The sequence below is a fragment of the Podarcis muralis genome, chromosome 6, assembly GCF_964188315.1.
Source record: "Podarcis muralis chromosome 6, rPodMur119.hap1.1, whole genome shotgun sequence".
Lineage (NCBI taxonomy): Eukaryota > Metazoa > Chordata > Lepidosauria > Squamata > Lacertidae > Podarcis > Podarcis muralis.
This window is the reverse complement of record NC_135660.1, coordinates 86,248,574-86,265,603: the sequence shown is the minus strand read 5'-3', so window position 1 is coordinate 86,265,603 and position 17,030 is coordinate 86,248,574. Positions and strand designations below refer to the sequence as shown.

Genomic DNA, 17,030 nt, shown 5'->3' with positions numbered 1-17,030 from the left:
ATTCTACTGACCTTAGCATTCGTCCCAGCCCCTTGTGCCCAGAGAGCCAGGCTACTAAATCTGCAAAGAGAGGCCTCGTCCCTGCTGATTCCTAAGGCTGCAAATTTGATCCAAACGATTTGCCAAAATATTTAGCGGGAAAGCTTTGTTACAAACCAAAGTTTAAGCGACAGGATCCTTGTCATTGGGAATGCCCAGAGAACAAGTAAATTGCAAGCTGAGCATATTGTGTTGCTTCTGAGCACATGCATCTTAAGAGTTTACAAACCCCAAGCTTCCTGAGTAGAAAATGAAATTTGCGGTACCCATTTCCGAGCAAACATGTTTAGGCTGCGTCTGTAAGCCTAAGAGCTAAAGGTATCATACAAACCACCATCATAGCGAAGTTAAAAATGAATCTTAACCACAAGCAGAGCGATGCTAAAAATATCCCGTTATAAGAATTTGTGGCTTTTGTGGCAGAGATTTTAAAAGGTAAAAACTTAACCAAAATGATACTTCAGAGGTGAAAACTACATAGTGTTCAACCATGTGGGTGATTCTTATCACATTGCTTGGTTCATTAAAAGAACTGCATGAGTTTGAAAAGGTCTGAAAGTCACAGTAGTCTGGTTCAGTTGTTCAGTAGTTTAGCGCAAAGGTTCGCAACTTGCTAGCTTGTTAGTACCTGCTTATTGCAGTTGGAGGTTATATGCCTGTGGAAGTTTGCAACGCACTCAGGAGAGCACATTTTCAAACAGCCCAGATGGAGCAGTAAAGTTCCACTGAGGTCACTGGTGCTGTTCATGTGCACATTTTCATAGTTACATCTTCACGGTAGAAGGCACATAAAAAAGAGGAATCTAAATATATGTTTCCGAAGGACCTTTGATACAGGAACTAAACAGATTCCCTCACTGAGGGCTTTGTTTTCACAGACACAGCCAATGCCAATCTGGACATCCTAGGGCAGACATATCCAAAGTCCATTTCAGGGGCCTAATTTGGCCCACCGGTTGATTTAATCTAGTCCCCGTGGCAGTACAGTGGTACCTCGGGTTACAGATGCTTCAGGTTACAGACTCCACTAACCCAGAAATAGTAACTCAGGTTAGGAACTTTGCTTCAGGATGAGAACAGAAATCGTGCTCCGGTGGCACGGCAGCACCGGGAGGCCCCATTAGCTAAAGTGGTGCTTCAGGTTAAGAACAGTTTCAGGTTAAGAACGGACCTCCGGAACGAATTAAGTATGTAACTAGAGGTACCACTGTATATGTCCTGGGGCAAAAAAAAAAAAAAAAAAAAAAAAAGCAAAAAGCTCAGCAATCCTAAAAAAACCTCAACAACTTTGGTCAGCCCTCAAACATGTCCACTTCATCAAATCTGGCCCTCTTTGAAAAAAGTTTGGACACCCTTGTTGGGGGTAGGGCGTCCTGTTTCAGCGCTTGAGGCGAAATGGAAAGCGTCACTCTGACGATGACACCTGCATTGCCCACGTGGCGCAGGCATCAGCGCTGATTTCGGATGAGACCTCTTGCACTCCGCAAGATCTCTCGCGATTTCGATGAGATAAGCACAGTCTCGAACAACTTCACTCTCACAAAGACCTGGGATGAATGGAAAGTTGTTCTTTTGAACTGGTACTCTTGATATTTAAAGAGACATCTTCTTTAAGGAAGTTAAGGAAAAAACACTATGTGTTTGTGACCACTCTGTATTTGGTCCAAATATACCTGCAAAAGCAGTGACACTTGATGATCATGAACTTCACAGATTTTATTGCCTCAAGGAGCAAATCTCAAACACTGTTCTATAGGGTTCATGCAGTGTCAGAATGCAATCTTCCATTTCACTGTCCCATTCGTAGGCTACAAAATTTGAGGGGGTGGGGAGAGGTGATTTTTCAGGATGTGGAATGGTAGATGCAGTAGCTGAAACTCGCTGTTGCCACTAGAGCTTTTATTAGCTATTACCCCCACTGCCAAAACTCCCTGAAGCAATACTATGTGATGTTACTGCATCGTTTGACGAAGATGTCTTTAAAAATATTAACGCCCACCATTTCCTCCAGAAGTCCCTGTCAGAGTGGTGCTATTTAACGTGTCTTCAGGGGGCTTTTTTTGGAGGGGGGTGGCAGCTGCTGCCAGGCAGGAGGACCCGGCAGGGGTGGGGAAGTGTTTCAGCCGCCCCAAAGTTTCACTTACCATCAGCTCAAAATCTGCCAGGGATTGCTGTTCTCCATCCCCACAATTCACATCTCAAATCAAAAGTCTTCTGTGGAGAATGTGTAGCTCAGCCCTTGTGTGAAACGCTTAATCCTTAGTGCAAACAATACAGAATCAAGTTGGGGAAACTGTTCTTCCTGGACTGTACATGGGCAAACACTTAAGGAACTTGGGAGGAACTCTGCCTGGAGGCCTGAACCACTTTTTTATGCCCCTGCTGGCATCTCCAGGACTTAGATGAAGAAGAAGAGTTTGGATTTGATATCCCGCCTTTCACTCCCCTTCAGGAGTCTCAAAGCGGCTAACATTCTCCTTTCCCTTCCTCCCCCACACCAAACACTCTGTGAGGTGAGTGGGGCTGAGAGACTTCAAAGAAGTGTGACTGGCCCAAGGTCACCCAGCAGCAGCATGTGGAGGAGCGGAGATGCGAACCCGGTTCACCAGATTACGAGACTACCGCTCTTAACCACTACACCACACTGGCTCTCCACCAGTGACAGGGGAGGTGTTTCTGTCTCTTGACAGGTGGGTGGAATGGGTGGTGTACCACCCTCTGGAGAGACAAATTGAGGCACAGTGTCTTGACCACTCCTGAGGTGGAGGGAGTGACATGGTAGGCACAGTGGAAGCATCAGAGATTGATTCCGTCACATCCATATCAGGCATTTTGAAAACCCAAAGTGTCATTTTCCCAACTGAATCTGAGTGAAGCCAGTGGGTCACAAACTCATCCAGGCCCCACTTAATTCTGCCTTAGCACCTGCAGCTTAAAATGAGTCCAGTGGGTTAAAGAGCCCACTAATTAGTTAATTCCAACTAATTTATGCTTGAGGCCAATATAAGATAATCTCTGTGTGCAGAATGTGCATCCTTGCTAGCACTAGCTTTCATTAAACCATTCGACTTCTTTTTAAGGGAATTTCTTAGTTAATTAGCGAACTTCTGGCTGGACTGCATTGAGAAGTAACATTAACCTTTGTCCTGCACTTAGATTCTGGCTGTGATTCAGTGACTGATGCAGAAGCGGAAGACGACAGAGACGCACACCATTCGCGCAATATTGCAATGAGCCGAGAGCATGGGAACTTGGTGACCAGACTAGGAAGCCTAATTACAGTGCAGCCTGATCGCATTCGCTGTGGGGTACGGTATGTCTCCATTCTTTCAAAGTTGCTGTGAAAGGGCAAAATGTGTGTGTGATGCTGTGCTGTGAACGCTACGATTCTCTAGAACCGAGCCTTGCTAAATAACTAGGCTAAATAAGCAATCCTATGAGGGTTGCCCTAGTGCGTCATTCGAGAAATATGTGAAGCAACACCGTCCTCTTGGGCATTTTCCTTTCCCACCTCCAATATTATTATTTGCAGCGTTGTTTGCATGTGTTTGCCTGCCTGGAATACAACCTGAGGACATTGCATTGCATTGCAATTCTCTCTGTGTTATGGGGAGGACATGAGGAATTTGGCGGGTGTTTGGCGTCACAGTTGTGCTATAACCCACCTGCAAATAGTTCTGTTGGCTTTGAGGCAAGCCTAAAGCACAGGTGTTCCTGCTTTTACCTGCTTATGGAACAACTGAAGTACAGTGGTGCCCCGCAAGACGAATGCCTCGCAAGACGGAAAACCCGCTAGACGAAAGGGTTTTCCGTTTTGGAGGTGCTTCGCAAAACGAATTTCCTATGGGCTTGCTTCGCAAGACGAAAATGTATTGCGAGTTCCTGCAGGGTTTTTTCCCTCCCCCCCCCTTTTTCCCAAGCCGCTAAGCCGCTTAACAGCTGATCCGCTAAGCCGCTTAACAGCTGATCCACTAAGCCGCTAAGCCGCTTATCAGCTGATCCGCTAAGCCGCTTAACAGCTGATCGCTAAGCCGCTTATCAGCTGATCCGCTAAGCCGCTAATAGCGCTAAGCCGCTAAGCCACTAATGGGCTTGCTTCGCAAGACGAAAAAACCGCAAGACGAAGAGACTCACGGAACGGATTCTTTTCGTCTTGCGAGGCACCACTGTAGCACACTCATGTTCGGGACTTGATCTTCAGTATTGCCACAGCTACCCAGGCTGGTTTTGCTCTGAACCTCGAATAGCTTTGGAGTTTTGACTGCTGCAGAATTTAGCTGCATACCTGCATTTACACTTTGGTACCCTTGATTTCTGGGGCAGCTTCCTTGTCTTTCTGCAGTGAAGCAATTTTTTTTACCGTATATTGCTTTAAACTTTATACAGTGGTACCTTGGGTTAAGTACCTAATTCGTTCCGGAGGTCCGTTCTTAACCTGAAACTGTTCTTAACCTGAAGCACCACTTTAGCTAATGGGGCCTCCCGCTGCTGCCGTGCCGCCAGAGCACGATTTCTGTTCTCATCCTGAAGCAAAGTTCTTAATCTGAAGCACTATTTCTGGGTTAGTGGAGTCTGTAACCTGAAGCGTATGTAACCTGAAGCATATGTAACCCGAGGTACCACTGTAGTTAAAATCTCATGGTATGTTACAGTTACAGTTTTAAAAAACCAAACAAAGCAAAAAGACAATGAAAGCTAAATAAAACATTCACTTCTTAAAAATCCTACCCTAGACCCAGCAAAGTATGACATATATAAACGGGTAATAATAATAATAATAGTAATAATTTATTATTTATACCCCACCCATCTGGCTGGGTTTTCCCAGCCACTCTGGGCGGCTCCCAACAGAATATTGAAAACTCGACAAAACATCAAACATTAAAAACTTCTCAGAACATTAAAAACACCAACACCTGTTTCTTGGCAAAGGTGGTGGAGAGGGTGGTTGCGGAGCAACTGTGGCTATTCCTGGATATGTCTGATTATCTAGATCCACTACAATTTGGGTTCAGATCTGGTTTTGGAACTGAATCAGCCTTGCTGACCTTTATCACAAGAGGGACAAAGGGAGTGCAATCCTGTTACCTCTGCTTGCTCTCCCAGTGCTCTTCAGGGTCATTTCCAGAGAGTAGAACTGAGTGAGTCTTCCTTGCACCCCCTGGCATTTGTGGTGTGGGATCCCGCAGGGTACCATTCTCTCCCTAATGGTATTTAATACCTGTATGAAGCCATTGGGAACGATCATTAGGAGTTTTGGAGCAAGGTGCCATCAGTATGCTGATGACACTCAGCTCTACTCCTCCATAACATCCGAATCAGGAAAGGCTGTGAAAGCTTTGAATCGGAGTCTGGATGCAGTGGTGGACAGGATGAGGGCCAATAAATTGTGTTTCGATCCTGGAGAGATGGATATTCTTTTTTTGGTATATATTTTTTATTAATTTTTCTCTTTTACAATTTAAAGTGCTCATTTTTACATCCTTAAAATATCAATGACTTCCCTTCTTCTCTTTCCATGGTTCATTTTACATATCATAAATCCCTGCATTTTTTACAGAAACTATACTATTCAGTATTCCATTATTGCATCCATCATAACTTATTTACAAAGTTGAATTTATCTTACTGCTACCAGCATTTTCAGCTGTACACAATTATTTCCCATATATTCAATAAACGTTTTCCAGTCTTCTCTAAACACATGTTCTTCTTGTTCTCTTATTTTACATGTTAAGTCTGCAAGCTGCACATATTCTGTCAACTTAAGTTACCACTCTTTTTTGGTTGAGACCCCGCTCATTTTCCATTTTGGGGCTACCAAAACACGGGGTGCAGTAGTGGCATATATAAATAAGGGAGATGGAAGTTCCTTGGGTGGGTGGTTCCATGTTTGGGAAATTGGCAAGCTACCTGTTCCGGATGAGGTTGTACACTTTCTGAAAGAGCAAGTGTGTAGCTTGGGGGTACTCTTGGATAGATCTCTGTCACTGGAGACCTAAGTGTCCTTTGTGGCCAGGAATGCCTTTTTCCATATTTGTCTTGTTTGCCAACTACAGCCATTCCTGACCACTGCAGTCCGTGCAGCGGTAACCTCGAGACTAGATTACTGTCAGTAGTTTTCAGTGCTGCTTTTCAACTTGAATTTCATTTTGGGAAATCCAAAATGGCACACGGGCACTGCAGGTGGCACTGTTGCCCACTAGAATGGCTACCCAGGGGCCCTGCAAGGAGGGTAGTAAGGGGGCAGACCTCAGGCTAGTGAGGGGTCTTTTTGAGCTCCATGGGTCTTTGGCCAGTCCTCAGCCTGGCTGATTTCTGGTGCCAGCCTTGTTTTTAGCCTTAGATTTTCCTTTAGGATACGGGAAGAGTGTTCCACAACTGTGGGGCAGCCACAGAGAATGGCCCTCTGCGGAAGTGTTCACACATCATTTTAAACCATAGCTGAGCCTTACCATGGTGTAAAGGTGAGCGTGTGGCTGCTTTGCTTCTTCCTCAGTCGTGCTACTGCTGCAACGCTGGGAGCTAAGCCAACCACGACTTGGTTTTGCTTTACTTCCAGACCTGAGCTTATGGCTTGTTTCCCCCTTAATAAAACACAAGTGGCAAGCCAAGAACTGATATTGGCAACAACTTGTGGTTTGTTCAGATACAGACAAACCATGAACCCTGCTTTGGGCATAGCACTAAGCCGAACCATGGCTTAGCTCCCAGCATGCAGGGGAGGAGCAGGAGAGGATCAAGGTGGCTGTGATTTTTTGCCCTGTGCACCATCACACCTCATTTTCCTCGAAACACAGTTAAGCTTAACTCTGGTTTAAACCAGCCTTTACCAACCAGCTGCCTCCCCTCCCACAGTATTTTGGACCACAACTCCCATCAGCCACCGTTGGTAGGGAATGAAGGGAGGGAGACAAAGGGCCGAGATTTTCAATCCCACCTTGTAGACCTATCAGAGAATCTCCACACAGTCCTTCTCAATTGCAGTTCTGTGAAAACCGTCATTATCTCCCATCTTTCTCTCTGTGCAGCATGAAATAGAAAATATTGAAGATTCTGCTCAAGATCCCGTGCTACTTTCTCTGCAGAAGGATTGATTTTACAGCCAAAAAACTAGAAGTTGTTGAATATATATGTGTGGGTGGGTGGGTGTGTATATGTATATGTATATATAATGTCTACATTTTAACACTTTAAACTATTCCAAGTCACTTTGGGCACATTTTGTGGAGAAAGGGATTGCTAAACAAATAAATAATGACTGTATAGCATTCAAGAGCCTGCAGATATTACTGTGTTTCTAAAATGTTATGCTCTACTTCTAGGTGAAGACAATAGTTTACATCATCCTAAAATGTAAGCTGGATAGCCATGTAAAAATGGAAGTGGAATTTTCCTCCGAGAGCTGCCAGTCACAGCGAGTTCTGGCCAGGATAGAGAATGAGTACACCGTTTCGGTTTCCGCACCTGGTAGGTGCCAAAATTGGCATTGCTTTGCTAAAACGCTTCTCTGCGGCAGAAAATATTAAACAGAATTGCACCTTATCTCAGAGGCAAATTTAGCATCAGCTAAGTAAGCAGAAAGTGAAACAAACAACATCCTCTTATGAAGGCTCCAAAAAAGTGAGCCCTGGAAGCTAAAACTGTATACACGAAGCCGCAAATAGATAGTTGCTAGAGCGTAGTAGAGCTAAAACAGCCTGATTAGACCATGCTTCCTGTTAGCGTGCTGCATTGCGTCCGAAGTGGGGGCTTGCTAGTCTCATCATCATGGGTTGGTTGACGTCTGAGCTCCAGATGTGTAGAGGACTGCCTCCACAGGAAGCAGAAGCTGGCTTGCGCTTCCTCTTTCCCCCACATTCTGCCAAATGGCCAGAGCTGCACTTAATTTTTGCTGTGTGGTAATTTTAGAAGCATAACGGAACTTAAATTTGTCATTCAAAATAGGAAGGGTTATGTTGTGGAAGCTAAGTTAATTTTTATTCAAATGACAGAGTATGAAAATCCTTAATGGGAACAGGTTTCTTCCTATATGTAGGAATTTTTTCTCACTTTCCTAAGGGCTGATTGTGCTTAGGGCTCTGGCATGGACCCTGTTTAGTTTTCATTCATGATTCTTTTAAGGGAGTTGGTGACTGTAAACTGCAACAGGTTTCGTTGAAACTGCTCACCAGAGAGGACTGTGGCAGTGCTGAATCCTTCTTGTGCTTCCCCCTCCGGCCAGCGCCGATAAATAAATAAATAGCAAGGACTCAGGACTGCTTCTTGGGCTTTGTTTAGGCCAGGAGTTCTGAGTAAATACTTCCTGCATTCTCTGGTTTCATCACATGATCATGGCTAAAGCAAGTTGAAAGCACTGATTGTGCTGCTGGGTGATTCTTGACCTTCCAGTTTTGTTCTCTTCGATAACTTTAGGTTTATGTCACTGCTGAAGCCTGTAGGTTTCTCTTGGCATGTTAAGTTCTTCCACACATTCAGATACGTGTGAAAGAGGCATAGCAATAGCAGCTCCACCACTGGTTTTGGGTGGCATGGTTGGTACAGTTCAGCCTTCGAGGAAAACAGAGGCCCACCTGTTGACAGGTAGTACTTAGTTTCTTGGCGCATCCCTAACAGCAAAATTGGCTGTTAGGGAATGAATTAGTAGCCGATGTTGCTTTTAGAGATCCACCAAGAAACCAAGCACTACCTGTCAACAGGTGAGCCTCTGTAGTATTCCTCGAAAGCCGAACTGTACCAACTGTGTTCAAAGGAAGGCCACACAGAGCATTGTTCTTTATTGATTCTTCTAGCATAGTGGGTTTTCTTTTGTACCTTGTCTGTTACTGATTAATCTTTGCCTTCTCCCACAGACCTGTCGCCTGGAGCTGTATGCCTGCGATTGTTTTCTGGGGATTTGATGATAGCTGAAGCAAGCATTTGCTATTACACTGACATGGAAGAAATTAGCAACTTGCTGTCTATTGCAGCAAATCCAGTGGAGTTTATGTGTCAGGTAAATGTTAAAAGATTGGGCAAAGGAGATAACTTGAATCAGCGAGGAACCTTGAAAAATAGCTAACTGCATATCAGCATAATTCTTATAGTCCTGAGAGACACAAGGTATGCCTGATGGGCATGCTGCTTTGTTTTGTTTTAAAGTCCAGGGTGGCAACAGAAATGATTAGTTTGAAAAAGATCTGCCAAACAACTGCAATATACCTTCTATGTAAAATTCAGCCATGGAGGTATTTATGAATTTAAATGGAAATTTAGGTTCCTATTTTATTTCCTATTTCAAGAAGGGACAAGGAGCATGTTTACTACTGTGTGATGTGGAAACATATTTTAGATGCAGCAGTAGCTAGAAAGAATTTGCTCCATGGCACCATAAGTTAAGCATTCACTTTTTCTGTTTGGGAACAGCAGTGGAGGAAGGTGCTTGCAATAGCAGTGATGAAAGGAAGGGCTTGCTCATTGCTGCAGTGAAGCAAAAAAGAGGCTAGGTGCTCAGAAAGTCTCTGTAATAGTGAGAAAGTTGGAGTCCAGAAACCAACAAAATCAATTATGAGGTCTAGTTTCTCAGCAGGTGTCTATGGCAGGGGTCAGCAACTTAAGGCCCATGGGCCCCAAGAGGCCCATGGGGGTTGTTTAGCCGGCCCATGACCCCCACCACGCGCCCTGGGACCCCCACTGCTTGCTTGGTTGGCTCCCGTGCGCGGTGCTAAGCTGGCGTGGAGCAGAGCAGGGACCACCGTCCGTGACGCTGGTCAGCTTCCCATTGGCTGCAGGAAGCTGTGCACGCCTCCTCCGCACCGGAAAGAGTGCTGGAAATAGCATTTGTGCATGCCTGCGCATGCACTCCAGCCCACCACGGCGTCTGCGGGACTGTGAACCGTCGCAAGCCACAAAAACTTTGCTGACCCCTGGTCTATGGGGTTGGTGATGGGGTTACCTGAACACTGTGAAAAGGCTGAGTGACTCTGACATCAGCTGCTGCTGCATGGATATTATTCTACATATTACGCAAAGTTAATAGCTTAAGTTTCTAAATTCAGAGAAAGAATGGAGCACTCATAAACCCTGTTACTTCTTAGTTCCAGTGTGAAATTGGATAAGAGACCTTGGGATATAAAAAGATTAACCTCAGAAGGTCAGCGGTTCGAATCCCCGCAATGGGATGAGCTTCCGTTGCTCGGTCCCTGCTCCTGCCAACCTAGCAGTTCGAAAGCACACAGTGCAAGTAGATAAATAGGTACCGCTCCAGTAGGAAGGTAAACGGCGTTTCCGTGTGCTGCTCTGGTTCTCCAGAAGTGGCTTAGTCATGCTGGCCGTATGACCTGGAAGCTGTACGCCGGCTCCCTCGGCCAGTAAAGCGAGATGAGCACCGCAACCCCAGAGTCGTCCGCGACTGGACCTAACGGTCAGGGGTCCCTTTACCTTTATAATCTCATTAAATGTAAGTATGTGAGAGTGTGCTTATTATTATTATTATTATTATTATTATTATTATTATTATTATTGATTCAATTTATATATTGCCCTTTATCCGACCATCCCAGGTCAGTGAACAACATTAGAAACAACATTTACATAGGGTAAAAATAAAAGACAATAAAACCACATGAAAAAGTTATAACCACCCCCCCCCCCACTTTTAAAAGGCCATACACTGTTCATTGGCCTGTGTAAAGAGGAATGTTTTTTGCCCAGGGTCTAAAGACATGGGGCCAGGTGAGCCTCTCTGGGGAGAGCATTCCGCAGATGGGGAACTACCACAGAAAAGGCCTGTTCTCGTGTAGTCACTCTCCAAACCTCTCAAGGAATGGGGACACAGAGAAAGGCCTCACATGATAAGCGCAGGGTTGATTCATATGGGGAGACTCTGGAATAGCTTTCGCCAGTGCAGTGGCCTCCCAGAAGTATCAGAGTACAATTCTGATCAACCTCATCCAGCACAGTTGTGGTAAGAGCTGTAGCCCGATACATCTGGAAAGCATCAGTTTGGCAAAGGCTGCTCTAGATGGACAATGGTGCAATCAGTATTGTGGCACCTTTGCTTAAATATCAGGTGTGCCTTTGAATGTGGGTAAACAGTTCCCCAGAAGGCAGTGGCGTAGCGTGGGGGGGCAGGGGGGGCCGGCCGCACCTGGCGCAACATCTGGGGTTAGGGCAAATCCACAGCTTAGGGGGCGCAAATTCACGGGTTAGGGGGTGCAAATTACTTGCCTTGCCCCGGGTGCTGACAACCCACGCTACGCCACTGCCAGAAGGGGATGACTTCTGTTCTTGAGATTTTCAGGTGATGGATGAACTCTTGATATATTAAAACATACTGTCTGGCCGAAATAATCTGATATGAACGGGTTCCTTCCTTTCATCCAGGCATTTAAAATAATCCCTTACAACACAGAAGCACTAGACAAAATCCTGACAGAGTCAATGAAAAAGAACCTTCCTGCGAGTGGTATGCACCTATTAGGGATCAACCAGCTAGAGGAAGAAGACGTTGCATGTAAGTGTGGTGGTGGTTTGAAAGTTATTGTGTTCTGTGAAAAGGCACAGTACAATAGTAGGAATAAAAAAAGAGAGGAAATGCCAGTTTGACGTGTTTGACCATCCCACACGATACAAGGTAGTATAGGATAGAGGGTTTGGTCAAGCTGTCTTGTTCTCAGCTCAACACAAACATTTGAGAGTAACACATCTGCTTCTAGAGGCAAGTGTGCTCTGGAAGGGTTAAACATCAGAATTTAGCCCCCTGGCTCATCGGCTGCTGGGTGTGTTTTAAATCCTGCTCATCAGTGCCTTCTCTGCAGGGAATGTTCTGGATGTTGTTGTTGTTTTATTATATTTATTTAAATCCTGCCTTTACCCCTGACATGAACTTGCACCTTTACCCCTGACATCAGCTTGCAACTAAAGTAAAAACAGCTAAAAACAGAGAAAAGAAATCAATAATGAAAAAACAATTAAACACTAATAGTATAGAGTCGTATCTTGGTTCTCGAACGTAATCCATTCTGGAAGTCCATTCAACTTCTGAAAACATTCTAAAACCAAGGCACGGCTTCTGATTGGCTGCAGGAGCTTCCTGCACTCAGTTGGAAGCCACAAAAGCCGCATCGGAAGTTCAGCTTCCAAAAAACGTCCGCAAACTGGAACACTCACTTCTGGGTTTGTGGTGTTCGGGAGCTAAAACGTTCGAATCACAAGGTGTTTGAGGACCAAGGTACGACTGTTTACACCCACACCCACACCCCATTTCAATGAAAATATCATAGCGCCAGCTCTTACCTTAAAAACAGTCAGTTCCCAAAGGCCTGTTAGAACTAGAAAGCTTTCACCAGGGAGGATGGGCAACAAGGAGGGAACCAATCTTATTTCTCTAGGAAGGGAGTTCCAAAGTCTGGGAGCAGCCAATGAGGAGGCAGATCCCCACCTCCACCCCTAGACGTCAGCTGAGGAGAACAGGACCACCCTCCTGTCCATCACCTGATGTCACCTTGATGTTAGATGATGAACAGGTGGGTGCCCCACTCATCTGTGAAAGTTGGTCCATGGGGTGATTGTATATAATGACCTGGGCTGCTGGTCCAAAAGGTCCAAGGTTCTAATGCACCTTGCGATTAGGGTAGAAAAAAATAAAAGCTTCTTTCACCTGGGAAGGAAACTTCTGAGAAATCGGAGGTTTGGGCACGACACTAGCTCCGAGATAGCATAACGACTGAGAACTGCTGAATTTATCATCCGTGAGTAAAACTAAAAAAAGTAACTCGTCTTGCATGCCTGTTTTCTTCTTTCTTATCAGGCCAGAGGGATGAAGAGCTGCCAACTCTGCTGCACTTTTCTGCTAAATATGGTCTGAAGAACCTCACTGCCCTCTTGCTTTCGTGCCCAGGGGCCCTACAGGCTTACAGTGTTGCCAACAAATATGGTCACTATCCCAACAACATTGCAGAGAATGAGGGCTTCAAAGATCTCCGGCAGTTCATTGATGAATATGTGGTAAGAGGGGCTGTTGCCCTTCCATTCCCTGTTGTCAGGATGGTGGAGAGGGGGTACCTCAGTGCGAGGACTCCTGAATCTTCACACTGCTTAGGGTGGTGTCTCACATAGAAACTGCACTGCAGGGGCAAGAATTCGATTGCTGCCGTTTTATTCCTTCAGAAAGTGATACTAGTATTTGAATGTGGGTCCCCTTCCCCAATTCTCCAGAAGTTGAAGATGCATTTTACTTAAAGTTCTCTAGCTCACATGTATGATTCCTTTCTGACAGCAAAATAATAACCTGAAGGAGAAAACTCCCAGCACCCCCTTCTACAAATTACTCTAGAACCATGTTTCCCAAACATGGGTCTTGAGCTGGTTTTTTGGGCTACAACTCCCATCATCTCTAGCTAGCAAGACCAGTGATCAGGGATGATGGGAGTTGTAGTCCAAAAGCAGCTGGAGACCCAAGTTTGGGAAACACTACTCTAGAATCTAGATCAGGCATAGGCAAACTCGGCCCTCCAGATGTTTTGGGACTACAACTCCCATCATCCCTGACCACTGGTCCTGTTAGCTAGGGATGATGGGAGTTGTAGTCCCAAAACATCTGGAGGGCCGAGTTTGCCTATGCCTGATCTAGAGTAATTGATAGGGTAGGTGATACTTGTGAAATTAGGGCCTGGAGATATTGGCACACTTCAGTGTTTGTAGGAGGAAAAATAACACCTGTGAACAATGTTGAACAGATCTTCAAGTAGATAGAGAAAGCACATGCAGAAGCAGAGTGGATTTGTCAGTGGGAGACAGGCAGGTTGGTGTCTCTGTGGATCAGTGGCAGAGGTGAAAGGTAACAGCACCTTTTTGCTCTGCTTTTCTGGAATTTCTGAGACAGGAATGCTTTAAAGATTTAATGTGTGGCTTAGGCCTTTCTGGAATTTCTGAGACAGGAATGCTTTAAAGATTTAATGTGTGGCTTAGGCCTTTTCAGGAGCCCCACCCTCTTCTCTGAATGTCATTCTCTGCATAGACATGATAGTTCCTGATTTAGCATCACTTGTGACATTTTTCCTTTTCCACATATAATGGGCAGTGAGGAACCTTAATGTGGGAAAGAGAGCCATCCTCTGGGGAGGGGTTGCGGTTTTTACAGAATCAGGGCAAATGCGCACACCAACCCTAGAGGGTAGAAAGTGCCAAAAGCAAAATGAAGTAAAATAATGATTTAACACCAACTCACCCACCTTGCCGTTTCATGAAGTTTAGAGGTGCGTGACTGCAAAGGAAAAGGGTAAATTTGCTTGTATGTGTTTCAAAAAGTGGCTAGCTGATGATTGTGTAGGGGCTCTGTCTCTAAACGTTTAAAAGAGTTGACGAAATGTTGTGGGCGTCAGTTAGTGAACAAAATGCAGTAAAACTAGCCTGCTCCCCTGTGTGGTGGTCTTTCTGCTCATTCTGCTGACTTCCACCCCAAAGTTCTGCCCTGCCATGAATGCTCCACTGCAAATAAAGACTCAAGTGTGGTAGGAGGGGTCATGTTTCAGATTGATTACATGGGCACGTTCTTAGATTGATTCAATGGCATTCACCACCACCACCCCTGCCTCGGTGGGTCTGTTGATTTTCTTTCTTCGCCTTCTAGGAGACAGCAGACTTGCTGAAAAGCCACATAAAGGAACAGCTGATGCAGGGCGAGGAAGATGATTCTGTTTATGAGTCCATGGCTCACCTTTCCAGTGACCTGCTGATGAAATGCTCTCTCAACCCTGGCTGTGATGAGGAGCTCTACGAATCCATGGCTGGCTTGGTTCCTGGTGCTACTACAGAGGACTTGTGTATGTATAGTCTTCCCTCTTGCTCTTAAGCTCCACGTTTATATGACGCCGTAGGAGAGAACAGCATCCGTAAAGTAGCGCTGAGTCAAAATGCCCCCCGGTTTGCCCTCTGGTCTGACAGCTTTCTATTTCCTTGGCTCATCTCATCTCAGGCTGTTGCCCATAGCTCATCTCTGACAGAGAAGTGACTATAATCTTAGCAACAAATTCAAACTTCCAAGACCTCAAAGCCTTTTGATCAGGGGGAGTAATCTTAACAGGGGGCTTCATATGTTCTAAATTACATACTACAAAAGAAAGTTAGAAATAAGCTTGCGGCCCTACCGTTAGGCAATTGAGACATAGACTCGACACATCTTTGTGTTTCTTTACCCTTATAGGGGAACGGTATTCCCAGCGGAATGGAACACTTATTCAGTGCTTCCATCAAGAATCTGTAGTTGGTCCCTTTTTCAGTAACCTTCTGGGGATCTCCTTTAAGATGATAATTCTTTGTTCCTCTGTTTGTAGTGATTTTTGGAAATAGGCTTGGAGAATGTAGTCTCTGATACTTCTTGTATTAAATATCACCAAAAAGTCCCCTGGCAGTTTTTTAGCTTTGGCATATGGAGACTTTACTCTGAAAACTTTATCTATCTCTTTATTCAGCTCTTCCTCCTCCATCTCCAAGAGTTTAGATTGATGTTCTATGATTAAGACCCTGATTTGTTCATTCTGATGCTCTGGAATGCCTCTCAGACATAGCGTTTTTGTTTTAATTTCAGAAGTGCAATATTATCAAGTATATTCTCTTGAGTTTCTGTGTTTTCATTCTTTCTTGATCCCTTTTAATCTCTTGGTTCTCTTCTTTATTTCTCTTAACTGCCTCCTCCAAAGGGGAAAAGGTGCCTTCTTGTCCTTTGCCTCAGGCAGCAAAATGTCTTGGGCCAGCCCTGATGTTACTGAGGCAGGTTGCTAAATAGGTGTAGCCAGAGATCAACTTAAATGACACCTGGAGAGCCTTAAGTATGTGGAAAGATAAGTAAGTGTGCATCTTATTCTAATTTCCAAAAGGATTGATCTAATTCTGGAATCCGTTTCCCTGATCTCATAAACTCAAGGTTCCATTATTGTCCCAGAGATATGATCTGACTGCTCATGGGTGTTGCTGAGGGCATGACTAGAATCCTAATATGAATGTTGGAAATTGAACAGCATTCTTTTAAAAGATACAGCTGTAATGCCATGGACCAGTGAGGGCATTATATATTTTGTTGTTGTTTAGTAGTTTAGTCGTGTCCGACTCTTCGTGACCCCATGAACCAGAGCACGCCAGGCACTCCTGTCTTCCACTGCCTCCCGCAGTTTGGTCAAACTCATGTTGGTAGCTTCGAGAACACTGTCCAACCATCTTGTCCTCTGTCGTCCCCTTCTTCTTGTGCCCTCCATCTTTCCCAACATCAGGGTCTTTTCCAGGGAGTCTTCTCTTCTCATGAGGTGGCCAAAGTATTGGAGCCTCAGCTTCACGATCTGTCCGTCCAGTGAGCACTCAGGGCTGATTTCCTTCAGAATGGATAGGTTTGATCTTCTTGCAGTCCATGGGACTCTCAAGAGTCTCCTCCAGCACCATAATTCAAAAGCATCAATTCTTCGGCGATCAGTCTTCTTTGTGGCCCAGCTCTCACTTCCATACATCACTACTGGGAAAACCATAGCTTTAACAATACGGACCTTTATGTATTATTTTAACTAAAAGCAGACACTGGCAGTTTTTTATTTGTTTGGGATGCTTTCAGAACAGCTATAGCCTTACAGCACCACATTGGCCACTCCTGAATTAGAGAATGTTGGAAGTGCGTCTGGCTTTAGAGTTAGTATCAACATATCTGTAATAATCAATGTATCTATTCCACAAATGGTTCAGAATCACCTACAGAATTCATATACATTTCCATGGTTTAACAAGCCATTCCTATGGAGATTCAGAATTCCTTCAGTTTACATGAGCTTAATAAATCGAACTTGGACTCCTTATCCACTAAGCTAAATTTAGATATTAAAGGGCAGACTAAAGAGTCTGTCATGGCTGCCACCATGTATTGCTGTAAGTAGAATGAAACGTCTCCTTCCTCCTATGCCTGATCAAGATCTAGACAAAGCATTTTATCAGAACAAGTTAATTGTTGTTTACTGTTGTAACAATTGTTT

The 17,030-nt window shown here is 44.7% G+C and overlaps 1 protein-coding gene across 3 annotated transcripts in view; it reads left to right on the top strand.

Annotated features, from left to right (window-relative positions):
* Positions 1–17,030, top strand: part of PIK3AP1 (phosphoinositide-3-kinase adaptor protein 1) — a 47,673-nt gene that overhangs the window by 12,562 nt on the left and 18,081 nt on the right. For all 3 annotated transcript variants that reach the window (XM_028729007.2, XM_028729008.2, XM_077930674.1), the window contains 6 exons: positions 3,196–3,347; positions 7,365–7,509; positions 8,892–9,034; positions 11,404–11,533; positions 12,830–13,026; positions 14,651–14,843. In XM_028729007.2, coding sequence (XP_028584840.2) covers positions 3,196–3,347; positions 7,365–7,509; positions 8,892–9,034; positions 11,404–11,533; positions 12,830–13,026; positions 14,651–14,843 — 960 coding nt within the window. The remainder of the gene's footprint in view (positions 1–3,195; positions 3,348–7,364; positions 7,510–8,891; positions 9,035–11,403; positions 11,534–12,829; positions 13,027–14,650; positions 14,844–17,030) is intronic.